General features: G+C 29.1%; 1 protein-coding gene across 2 annotated transcripts in view; it reads right to left on the reverse strand.

Moving 5' to 3' along the window:
* LOC131841765 (acetylcholine receptor subunit alpha-like) overlaps positions 1 to 12,691 on the reverse strand; it is a 35,082-nt gene extending 22,391 nt beyond the window's left edge. For both annotated transcript variants that reach the window (XM_059190091.1, XM_059190090.1), the window contains exons 1-2: positions 12,443 to 12,691; positions 2,913 to 3,067 (exon numbers count right to left, since the gene is read on the reverse strand). In XM_059190091.1, the coding sequence (XP_059046074.1) occupies positions 2,913 to 3,067; positions 12,443 to 12,631 (344 nt within the window). In that variant the 5' untranslated portion in view covers positions 12,632 to 12,691. The remainder of the gene's footprint in view (positions 1 to 2,912; positions 3,068 to 12,442) is intronic.
* Between the last annotated feature and the right edge of the window lie 1,341 nt (positions 12,692 to 14,032).

A 14,032-nucleotide genomic window follows, 5' to 3' on the forward strand; every position in this document is an offset into this window, starting at 1 on the left:
AAGTAGTTTTAAAAATAAAATGTAATTATATATTTTTTCTGGCATTGAAATATATAAAAAGCAAGCAAAAACTGAAGACTCTACCCGATTTAGAAAACAAACCAAATTAATTGAGTTGAAGACAAATTGAAGTCTCACAGTTTTTTAGAGAGCTGTGTCTCAAATTACGTATGACGTAGATTACAGCCTTTTGGAAGGTTTTAGAAAGAGTTATAAGAAAGCAGATCATAACAAAAAAAAAATAAAAAGTATAACACAAATTCTAAAAAGTACACGTACTCGACTACTTCAAGTTATAAATACAGATTTATAAACGATATTATTTTATTATAATGTGTAACAACTAACATTAGCGAAGAAAAGTAGGGTTTAGAGATAGTGCTTTTATGTAATGTACTAAACTTATTCGTCTTGTCGTTTAAGGTTTCTGTATGTATAATATATACGGCATAAACTATTACCTATTTCGCTGTTATATGTAGTAAAAACGTTTTATGTGTGGCATCCCTGTGACACTTCGGTCATCATTTCTATTTCAAGGAACAACTTTCTGTCAGCTTTTCCAACAATGTTCGTTGCCTCTTTTTGTAAGTGTAAATGAAATTTATGAGATCAGTTGGAACGATGAAAAACGTAATGGAAATAACAGAACTGACCACATTACTACATATATAGTCCCCACCTTCTGCTGCAAAGTAGTATATCTACTACTTAATTATTTGCATTCAGATTTTGTTCCAAATATCTATCACGACTACGAAGTTATTACTCTGAAAATGTATTTTTCTTCTAGTATTCTGATATAGACAACTAACAAGTTTGATGTAGGGAGTAGATAATATAGACAGTTCTGTTAAATGTAATATTTTATGTTATTTGTAGTTTACCAATGTTATTGAATTACTGCGAGTGTAAATATAAATACAGGCGAACTAGTTGAACGAGTAAAATATTACGACATGGTAATTAAAAATAATTTTAGTATATATTTCTTAAATTTTGTTGTTATTAGGCTTTAGTTTCGAACATACGCAAAAAAAATAATCTCAATTACTGGTATTGCATTAGGTACTCGTACTTACTATGAAATGAAAAAGTATATTTTCGAGATAATGACATATTTAAAATTAAATTATGCTAAATATCAGAAATAAATATTAGATTCAAAAATATAGTTTCTTACAATATTTTATCTCGCTACTTAGTAAGGTGCTATAGCAATACTTTAGTACTTTTAAGTAATAAAAAAATACAAAATTGTCGAATATGAATGATCTAAATTAATGAAATGTATTACCAGTTAAAAATATGCATATATTTTAGCTTGTAAACAACCCTTATATAAATACTTATGTAGTTTTTTCACATTCCTTTTTTCTAAATCCTGGTAATACGTAGTAAGTTTATTGATAAATCCTACTTCAAATGTTTACGGACAATTGATTTTATGATTAGATTACGATGCTGATCTTCATTAAATGAGGGAAAATGGATCTTATATAATTTGAAAGTCGAAGTAGAAGAAAAATTTAAATTAAATAAAGACCGAAAACATGTTTCCCTCTTGTTCAATTATAAAGATATAAGTATTTATAAAATTGAAATAGTTCTAAATAATTTATAATTTAATTCTATTGTAGTAAACTAAAACACGTAGGAAAACACTGAAATACATAAATTTTAACGGATATAAACAAAAAAATATTTAAGATAACATATACATATTATATGTCGGTATGCATAAATGGTGTTCCATAAATTGTTATTATTACTATTATATTTTGTTAGTAAAAAAATAATCATAAAAATGACTTACAATGTTCTCATGAAATTTTCAGGTTATAAATTTACTATAATATTTATTACTATAATTTCCTTTATATTACATATTTTTTAGCCTGTACGTTAATGTCTGTATTTTTAGGTATTTTTCAAATATTTCACTCGTTCAGCTAATCATGCGACACGTAATTAAATGACAAGGTGGGTACTAAATATTTGAAATATAAAACAAACAAAGTAATTTAAATTTAACTGTGGTTATAATTATTTAATAAACGGGTGAAAGCAACGATGCGAATAAGCATTGTAGAATAGATTAACCTATTTACTTTTCTGGTGATTTAAGCCAAAAATCAAATCTAAAAATTATAATATCGTGTTGCAAATAGATAAAATATTTGGAGTATAAATAAGTTCGCCATGATAAGTTATTGAAAAGGTATAACTTATTTTAGACACTTTATTTATGGTGAAAGTAAATAAACAAACAGATACCTACTGTTGTATTAATGTTATAATAGGTAATATCTCTACATAGGAATACTACTACGTATTTTCCAGTTGCATTAAAAATAGGACCATAGTAACCATGTCATGTTTCAGACACGTATGTTGATGTCTCGTATAATATTCAGCGTGTGTACTACTTTGCCCCATAAACATGCACAAGAAGTGTATGTATCTACAGAAAATTGACTGTGAACTCATTGAATCATAATATTTGCTTTTTACTCGGAATACTAAAACTTTAAGTGTTGAAAAGTAAACACACAACATTTGGTTATAGAAGTTGATTTTTAATTTAGAATTACCAAACTAGTTGCTATGTCGTATATTGTCTTGTGTCTGTTAGTTATATTGAAATAAACTAATTGGCTACTAATTAAATGTTTAAATAAAAACTAAAAGTAAATATGGTACATATTTTCGTGTATACTATGTGTGTCGGGAAACGTGCATGTCAACTATGTAAAACTGAATGTGAATACAAATTATCTACTATATAGTATTATACTTTATTCCACATTTTCATTTCGCACCATTGCTAACCCCGATAGGATTTTAGTTTAGTCTTTACTGAATGTATATAGTAGCAAAAAAGGTAGAATGAAGTTGTGTGCAGATCTCACTTGTTATATAATACGATGTCGGGTCGCCAGATGTGATCGGAGGGCACGTGAAGCATGTGGACTCCGCCATACTCGCGCGGCTCCCACCGCAACTTGTAGTCGTACCACGATTGCTCTACCCACAGGTTTGTTGTCATTATCTGATTCTTCAGATTCTGTATAAAATAATTTTAATTAATTGCTGTTCTACTGTATAAATGATTACATGACAGCGGTGATCGTCACGGGTTCGATTCCTCTCATGAAAATTGCAGATGGAGAAGTATGAAACTTCGTACACTTACAGTTTATATAGAGGAGTGTAGAACGCTAATAAAATATTTAAAATTAAGCAATACATTGAATTAATTGACTACGATGTACCTGTTTGACACACACTCATAGAAAGATTATACATCTTTGACAATAGAACCTTAATAATGTTCAAACCTATAATTTAATTTAATTATGGTCAAATTACAATCAGTAGGCGACCACTAGTGACATAAACCTCGACATTTAGAGGTTATATATGTATGTTCTAATACTATTGATTAACTTTAAGTTGTATTTAAAATCGTGTATGATGTTCACTCTGTGCTGTCGTATGTTTTAGTTCAAATATGTTATATCTAACTAGTTAACCAGAACAATACGTTAATGTATCCTATTTTTTTAATCATACATATATATAGCTATAATGTTTCAAGACAATCCAGTTCTAGGACTGAAAAGTCCTAGAACAGTTAACAAATTCATGATAATTTACTTCTTAATTTGAAAGTGGTATTGATTTTTCAACTGATATACATATATTAAACCGACCCTTCATTTTAACTAAGAGTGTTTACAGTGCCATAGGTGCACATAAAAATAATTTGCCATTTTCAAATACTAACACTTACTCACATTATTTTAATATATGTTTGTTAAATTTTACAATCGACAATTTCATATTACTGATAACGTAGAAACTAAGTCGGTATATATAGAAGTAAAATCCAACATCTACTCAGCAACAATGACACGGGGCCCAGTTCATTTTTATTACTATAATAAACGAACTGTATGTGCGTAGTTACTCTGTTTGTAAGAAAAGTTTTTATTAAATACACGAACATATATCACTTGAAGTTGTGATACACAAGTTACACACAGCCTTCTCTTAAAAAGAATTATAACAAAAAACTCGAATTAAATCAATCCTAAACAGATAGCCGTAAGTTTATTTACTTTAAAAGCACCATCATAACAAACCATAATCATCCCATTGGGTCGGATCCCTAATTACCTATAAAAAAAATATAATTAAAATAAATTTATTCTGATATGATTTTCACTAAGGTAGAATTATACTGTATTTTAATTTTAAAAGAATTTTGGAAGAAGGAATAATATTTATAGGAACATAAAAATCTTACATAAGGACCCGAAAGTTTTGATTGTTCCCTAAAGTTGTATTTGAGACGGAGGATAAGTTTGAAAGAAATAAATCTTTAGTTAGATATATTTTTTATATCATACTTGAATCGAAACTTGTGCGAAGCACTACATAGTATATAACAAAGTATCTAATTATTTAATTTTGTATATAGAATAGAAATGTACCCAAAACAACGTAAATATGAAAAAAAAACATTTTTTAAACTAAAAAGTCTGTATTTTATGAAAATAATTAATATGTATATATGTTTTTAAGTTGTGCCTATTTTAAAATGAAATTTTTAAGTTATCTTTTTAGAATTACTTGACTCTCTGGACAATATATTAGGTTTTATCTGAACAGAATCTGTGTCAGTGAATATTTTATTTTCCACCGTGGCGCCCTATCACCGTCTGTGTTTTCCCCGAGGATATTAGATTTCTCTCACGACAACCGGGACGCTAAGTCTTTGTATGGGCGGGGATAACTTTGTCTTCATTTACTTTTTCGGGAATACAAACAAAATGCGTTAGACGTTTTATTACGTTCCGTTTATATTAGTTTCAGAATATCTTTTTGTTGAAACTCAAATGAAAGATTCTCCAACGAAATTTTGGGAAATTTATTATTATATATTCTTTATTGCACTCAGAAAATACAGTAATTACTTAATTTAGAAAGAAGGACATATCCCTAGAAGAGATCTCTTAAAGTCAATCCAAAACAGTAGTGATAGTTGATAGACATGCCATAGTTTTTTTAATAAAAAAATATCTTATTATTTACTTTTATTCTAATAAAATCGTGACGAGACGAAAATTGTCTGTTTGTCTGCATGTTAAGGTTATGGAAATACTACGAGATTTTCACATAATGTCATTAAATATATAGGCTAAAGAAAGGGTGAATTTTTGTATATATTTTCAATAGGCCACCATAACTATCACACTATCACAGATCAACAGGCTTTGTACTGAAGATACAAATAAACTGTTTTATAGTTGAATTGTAGAAAAATGTTTAGCAAAGAATCATAATTGATTTTGCCTTTACAAAACATGTATATACCTAAATTATTAAAAGCCGACCTTGACTTACTCAAAACTCTAATGGTAAATACTTCTTTTATATCCATCAACTTAGTTTACTTGTCTTTCCGCATCTTTGATCCTCCATTAACTTGCTTAAAACGTTGTTCAAATGTTTAAGTCCCTAAGAATGTTCGGTTTCTACCAAGTCGAAATGGGTAAATAGCGACTTTGACATACCATACCTATCTGAAAGAATAATAAACAAAGGTTTAAATTAGAAGAAAATTTGGAAGTTCTTGAAGAGAATCTTAGTTGTTAAATATGTTTGTGTTTCCGAAATATCTTAGACAATGGGTTGTGATATAGATGTGACTTATACGATCATTTTACGTATGTGCTTCGTAGTTTATTATTACAATTACACGTACCTGAATCTTGTTATTATTTATCATAAATATTTGACTGCAGATGTTTCGTGGTTTATTTTTATATAAAGTGTTATTGTCATTTTTGTTAAAGGATACACCGTTAACAAAAATGACAATAATAATTGTTAACGGTGTATCTGTAAGACACACTGCCATGCTTTAAATTCTATCCTATAAAAATTACATTAAATCGCAATACTTATTTTATTTAACAACTTCAAGTACATAAACTTAAATTAATACCTATATATAAAATTAATGAAACGTCATTACGAATGCGTTGGTGTGACTGGCAAATCATAATCTATATTTGACAAATGATGTAAAAATTAAATTGAATATAATAGAATAAAAAGTCATAAAATTACTGTATTTAGTTATTATTAAGTGTAATAGACATACTGCGATTATTAATTCTATTATAGGTATGAATGATTTTTTTTAAACATCCCAATGTGACCGATAATAAGAGTTTTTCTATAATTTAATTAATTTCTCGCAATTTTTTCTTAATGTTTTTCAAATACAATTTAAACAGTGAATACAAATAAATACAGTTAGAAAAAGTGGTGAATTCTTCATGATAAATGTGTTACTATTTCTTATTAGTGAGCGCTTATATGATAATTTATAATTATCTGTTATAAAAAGTGTTCCGTAAGTATAGTGTAGCGGAGTTTCTACATATATAACTATTTCATGTGATAATACTAACGAAAGTTGTAACGCTTTACATATTATATAGGTACATGGTCGCCACAAACCATTATACGAGTAGATTGCTCACTACTTAGAAATTACAAATATATTACATACAGCAATTAAGAAAAGAAAGATAATAAAATTTAATTTATAAAATATTTTTAATTAATTTACAATTATTATTATTATACACAAATATTTTATATGCTTATTATTAGTTATTAATTATTTGTTTGAACTTAGCTGTATGAAAAAAATACCAGAAAATATTCCGTCCATAAAGGTTAAGCTTGAAAAGATCTTTTATTAAATTTGTTCTAACAAAGTACCGTCACTGCGCTACGGAAGTTGTAATAATTGTAAGACTATTTGGAGGGTAAAAGTTTCATATTCATAATATGCAAATTGAATTAATTCAGAGAGGAAAATATGTACAACAAATACGAAAATTATGTTGAAGAAATAGCGAAAATATATATATTTCATTGAAGGTTTAATACCTAAATATGGAAAGGTATAAAAAGGTTAAAAGAGTGACTTCTAATGCGGTGTCATGTCGAACGGGTGTGACATGACATATTGACCTTTGTCACGACAACAGCAGACTTTGATCTTCAGCTCGAGAAATTTACAGAATTATTATTAGTAGGTATACATTTTCTTGCGTCTAAATCTCCCAGTTTATGAAACAAAATTTAAATAAAAATTACTGATGTACCTAATGTTGGATTTTTTAAATTTTCGACGACTCAATCCTAACTTCACGTTACTCGAAATGAAAATGGTTACGAAATTACGATAATATCTTGTTCTTATAGACGTTATAGAGTAATATAAAGATAATAAAAAATTATGGTTCAAGCACAAATAAGATATTGTGTTATCAAATAAATATTGTCTGTCAGAGATTGCTTTAATGGCCTTTTGTTCGTATATTTATATTAAGTTGTTTTTCTGTAAATATTTTTATAATAAAGAGTTATTATTATTATCTTCCACATTGTAATCTGTCACCACGTGTATGTAACAGCTTATGATATCTAATGACACGATAAATATTTCCAAAAAAAATATATGGCAATAAACACATAAATATACGTTCTAATAGGTGTATCTAAAGTTTTCGCAATAATGTGTAAAAAAATTTATATATTAGTTCATGTGACTCTACATTACTTCGCTTCGCTTGTTTATTTCAACTATTAACATCTTAACCACTTGACCTTATCGTGAGATTAACCAGAAACTAAACTAAGGAGTTAATGACAAAGTTCTCTCATAGCCGACTAATGAATTCTGTAGCAATAGTTTGGCCCTATTGATTCTCAATATATATGGATGTTTGATATTAACTTGTATTAAACGTTTGCACTATTATGGACCTGTTATGAACAATAAAGTATATTTTATTAATATTTTTCAAGTTTTTTTACAAATAAAAGAAGTCTTCATTAATTATTCATAGATATCAGTGTAAATGTGGTAGATAAAAAAAGGGTCTTAAAGTGATGTATAAAAACAATAATTTATCCACTTCTAAATTCACATATTCAATTTAAATTCCATAATGTATTAACAATTGTAAAAGTGATAGTTCTGTTGGGAAAAAAACAAAAACCAAAATATTTTAGTTTTTGTTTTTAGATTTTGTTCATGGGAAATAATATATCTTTAACCCAAATAGTGATTTTTGGGTTGTTTGATGTGAAAGAGATTTACTCGATATGTAGTACATACATCAAATCTTACGGACTTCTCTATTTACGTATTCAGATTTTTTTAACTTAAGGTGTGGTTGAATAATAAAAATAAAAGAATAAATATCCTTACGTCTGTATTCCTGGACGGACTATACGTTATATTGAGTTCAACATAACGTATAATCCGTATTAAGTTTAACACTGTACATATATACACAAGTATAACTGGATTGGTAAACAAACTGACGGCCCACTTGAAAGTAAGTGGTAATAGTGGTCTATAGAAATGAACAGCAATACGACAACACGTTTTAATGTGACGCTCGTGATAGCACTCAAGCATTACCATTCCAGGGAACTAAGATGTCATGCCTCTTATTCTGTAGTTCCAGTTTTGAACACTTTAACCGAAGCACATCTTTCAATGCAGTTTGGTGAAATAACTAAAAATGGGGAATTTGCGGATAATGTAGCCGATTTTCTACAAACTCTAACTTGGTATGAAATAAAATTGGATATGTCGAGTGTTGAGCATATAACATTATCCGCGTATTGAATCGGAACGTAATACGTGAAAAGGTGACAGAGTAGTGGAATTTCTAGTGGCATTGATATTTTTTTATGTACCTTCTAGAGTACTTTATTTAGCAACATAAAATCTAAGTTCATAATATACATTATATTAAAGATGTAGGTTTTAAAATGAAACCGAATTCTATAATTTATTATAATTAGAATTTTATAACGTATGTTGTAAGGTTGCATTTGAGAACTCTCCAGTTCCTATATTTATTGCTCGCTTGCTTATGGTTTATAACAACAGCTAATTCCAAATAAAAGATGTTTAAAACACATTAATAAATTAGGGGCTATGCAAAATATTTACCTAACGAATCGAATTTTCTTGAATTAAAAAAGGATTTTCAATTAAAATTTTATATAAATATAGTATATATATATATATTTAATATAAATATATTAAATATTTATATAAATATATTAAATATTTATATAAATATATAATAGTAAAATACGGTTATTTCTTTAGAAATATTTTATCCCATGGCGACACTCCCTGGTATATTTAATTCGTATTGGATTTCTTTGCTTATTTTATATACATTATCAGAAATTACTAAAATAGAATAAACAAGAGTGTTAACCTTTGTTAATTAACTTTATACTAAGTAAAATTCTTTGTCTATCCATAATTCCGATTATACCGTAATATATCTCAATAGTATAATTTAATAGTATTATACTATTGAGATATATTATAATTTTATTTTAATTATGAATATTTTCTAATTAAGAGTCTTCGTAAACTATTATATGTCTATGTAATCTGTGGTCGATAGAATGAGTAGACTGTATGTGTGAGATTAATGGAACAACCGTTAAAAAATAGTAAATACTTACTACTTGTAATGTAGATATGAACAGAAACAGTGAACATGAGACAATTCTTAAAATTGTAAAAAAACATTCAAAATTAATGCGAAAATAAATCTATACAAATGTGAAAAGGGTTTGCCACACTATCTTCAAGCACAATACGCGGACAAACGGCATACGCGGACAAAAAATATTCTAAATAAGTAGCTGAAAATTATTCCAAGGGATCTTATAACTAGAATAATGTGAGCTTATTTGCTAATGCTGTGATCAAATTTATCAGTATGTATACCAACTTTAAATCAAATCAGATTTACCATTTACGGGTGACTGAATTGTGTTATAATATTTAATAAGTTTAGTATTAATAGAATTAATGGGATATGATATAATAATGTAGTAGATTGGTTACAGGCGATATATAATGAGATAATATTACCTACTTATCCCTACCGTACACTATAACTAATTCACAACAATTATCAATTCTGGTGCCAAAATTACATAATAATATATACAATAAATAGATTTTAGTTCTATGAAATATAATAAAATAACACCAGATTTAATCTAATTCATAAATTTACAACTATTGGTAGGTAAATCGTTTAAAGCAATGATGAAACTTTACAAATTATGTTTACATGAGGATTAACATTTTATATAAATTGGGGTAATTTATATAAAATCCTCATGTAAATATAATTTGTAAAGTTTCATCATTGCTTTAGAGGAAATACCGAAATAAAAACAATTGTAGTCAATTTTAGATTCATAGCTATTGTAATTATGTAGAACAACTTTTAAGAACAAGAGCATCTTTTCAAGATATTATTTGTTTACATACTGAATTTTGGTAAGTATATTATCGAAAAATACTTACTATAGTTACTACAATTACGTATATTATATTATTCTCAATTATTGAACATTGATTTACACAATATTGAAAATAGACAATTAGCTAGTTATCAACTAATTAATCCATCTATAAAATCAAACTTTTAAGTATGTAAGAAGCATCGGCTTCCTTGCTTTTTTTATATACTATATTTGTTACAACACAACACTTCAACGATAATTAATCTCATACGATTAAGAAAGAGAGACACGTGCGTAAATTAAGTAGATAATTTATAGAATCCATAGATCGAACTGTCGGTACTTTTGCCCATTCCGTAACCAAAACAGAGCAACAATTTCGAATTAAAATATGTTAAATGCAGATACTCTAAGAGAAAATACTTTTTCTGTTATGAATTATTAAATACCCCATTTATAAATAAATAAGCGCTGATTGTTTTTAATCACGCTTCAGTAACCTTTACCAACATTAAATCCAAGAACATTATTGAAAAGGATTTATGAGAAAGCTTTTATCGTACGCTACGAAGTAAACTGCGTCAGCTACAATTTATAAAGATATACGAGAATGTATAGTAAATCTCATTCAATTTATTTCATTGAATGAAGTTTCTTTTTAACGGTATACCTATAATAAAGTTATATTATATAAATATAATCACCACTACTTTGACCGAAGTACTTCGTTAAAAAAATCTTGATTCCTGTTTTCATACTATTGAAATGGCAAATAACGGCTAATAATATAATCGATGAAAATTGATAGGCAACAGTTCCTTATAGAGATGCGTCTTTGTACACAAAGATACCATCCTCGGGTTGGTTCTCATGTCTTTTGGCATTCCTAAGGAATCATTATCATTATCATTATCATTCTTCTTATACGGAATCAAATGCAATTAAATTAATTTTAATTTTGCACGTGCAATGATAATAGCACTAATTTAATTGATAATTACCTAGAACATAAATTATGTATTTCTGTATGTAACAGAAACAAAACATACTATAATATATTCAAATATACATTAAATTAATTTCAGATAAAACCTATGATGTTTGAATGCTATTTTGAAATCGCCATTAGAGTATATGAGATATGTTATAAAAATGAATTCAGTGAGGAATTGTCCGTAAAGATAGAATGCCTCGGATGTCTTTGCTGATATCGACCATAGCAAGATTTTAGCTGTGCTCCACAACATTATTCAGCGTTATTACATTCATTTCGATAAAAAAAGGTAAAATAAATTTGAAAATACTTTATTATTTCATGAATTTAAAATATTACTACTTACTCTAGTTATACATAATGTCAATTTAATATTATGAAAAAAATATATTACATTAATATCAGATCCACAATACAATTTTGTTGATTTATGTGATGTAAATTATATGTACATTGTTATTTAGTAAATAATTATAACATATTCGATCCTGAGTTTATTGAAGTTAATAATCGTTTAAGTATATTTCCCTATATATTATATTTATTCAAGTATTAAAGTACCCATGCCGAATATTTATTTTATATTATCAACAATAAATTCTGATATCAAAAAGATGTTTGGAATAAATATTAAAATATACGATTCCTTTTATTCGGGTGATTTATGGAATCCGATTTGAAATATATAGGGAGACAGCGCGGCGCCTAGTGAACTTTTGTGATATTGGAACCACGCTTTTACGACACTTATAAATGTTTTCGTATAACCCATTTATAAGATTTCTGTAAACTTCAAGTGTCCTACGGAAACTGGGTCGGCAGTCCGAGGCGTTGATTTTGATTCACGTCTATTTAAATTCCAAATGCGACGCGCAAGTGCAACTAAGGTATGCGTTCCCTGCACTTTGCTTACTGGATGTAGGTCAGTCTACAATACTGCATCGTGCACGCCACGGAGATGCATTAATTTCAACTGTGTACATATAAAATAGATCGTTCGTAAGGTTTAGAGGCACAGAACATGTCAGTAGTCGCTACGTGGCTGGTGAAACTTACAACATCGATGAGCTGACTAAGTTTTAGTTTTATGCAGACGCGTAGTACGTCTGTGGTGTTGACGACCGGCCTGACGAGTTTGTTGTAGTTGGAAAGCAGGTCGTCGTAGAGGCGCTTCGCGTCCGGGTTGCCGGCGGTGGCGGCGCGCAGCAGGCAGCAGGCCGCCAGCCACCAGACGAACGCGGCCATCAGCTTACGGGCTCGGCCATCGTTACGTAAAGGCTCGTATATAGGATGGGCGTCCCGGGCCGGGCGCGGCGCGGCGCTGACTGCCGCCCTGCGCGCCCGCGCCCCGCCCCGCGCACGCCTGCCGCGCCGCCCTGCCAAAGAATCGCCGCCCGACGCGCGACTCTTTTGTATTTGTCGTGGTGGCTTTAATTAATGATATTAAAACAACCAATATGGAAATTAAGCTATTACTCTTGAAGATTTTTAGGTAGATTAAATAATTATTTATTAAACGTATGTATTTTCAAAATATTTCTAAACTTTATAAGAATAAATTTAATTATTACTTAAAGACATAAATTATATATTATACCAATATTAAAATTGAAATTAAGGTATTCATCTATATGGTCGACGCAGCTGATAGTAGGTACATATATATGTAAATGATTAAAATATATAAATATACATATATTATATTCAAGATTTTTAATGGAACAATTTCAGAAAGACATTTTATAAAGACCTTACTGAAATACAAATATCTATCAAACAAATAAATTTACAAAATGTTCTTATAAAGAATATACAAAACCCATTTCAGCATATCATGGAAGCTTATCTTCGCGGTTGTGAGTAATCGTTGCCGATTTGTATGGTTGTGTGCACATGTATGGGTGTGTTTGTAAAGGATCCAGATTCACCGCGAAAGCGAGTACTGGCTGATCTGTGCCCGCATCTCACTGCTCGGGTTGGCACCAACCCTCTATAAATATGCGAGTCGATAGAGCACCACATTCCTTGACCGCTTTTTGTTAACGGTTACAACACAAACCTTTCATTGGTATGTGACAAATATGATGAGGATGCGGTATACATTTTCTCGGAATAAAGAAGAGTGAAGTGACTATTAAGTAACGCAACCAAAACGTTACCATTATGCTTGAGTGACCCTTATTATAAGATACCTACATATTATAAATCGTTACAAGGAAGAAAAATAATGGTTTTCTATCTATTCGTGGTTGTATAATCTAACTGATTTAGATGCTAATTGACAGATTTAGTTGCTTTCAGAAAATACAATGCCAATTTATTGTCTGTCTGTTGCAGAAAACCTTGAGAGTATAAGTAGATGTAATACTCAGAACTAAAAAGAGGGGCGATGGCAGATTACAACGTGCAGCGATAAAGGAGTGATTTTCGAGCATAAACGACAACGACAAGGTGTAAGCGCGCTAGTATCTCCCTTTTAAAATTCACAACTCTAAAATACTGCAGTAGAATCATCTCGACCAAAAACATTGTATCACGTCGATGTACAGTAACAACGTCTCAGGGGGTATTTTAATAGTTTTCTATATATTTAACAAAAATTTATATTGATTAAGAGATTTGATGTAACAAAAAAATCATGCTATA

Source organism: Achroia grisella, unplaced genomic scaffold (assembly GCF_030625045.1).
Source record: "Achroia grisella isolate CSIRO2021 unplaced genomic scaffold, CSIRO_AGI_Agris_v1 utg1920, whole genome shotgun sequence".
In the NCBI taxonomy this organism is placed as follows: Eukaryota; Metazoa; Arthropoda; class Insecta; order Lepidoptera; family Pyralidae; genus Achroia; species Achroia grisella.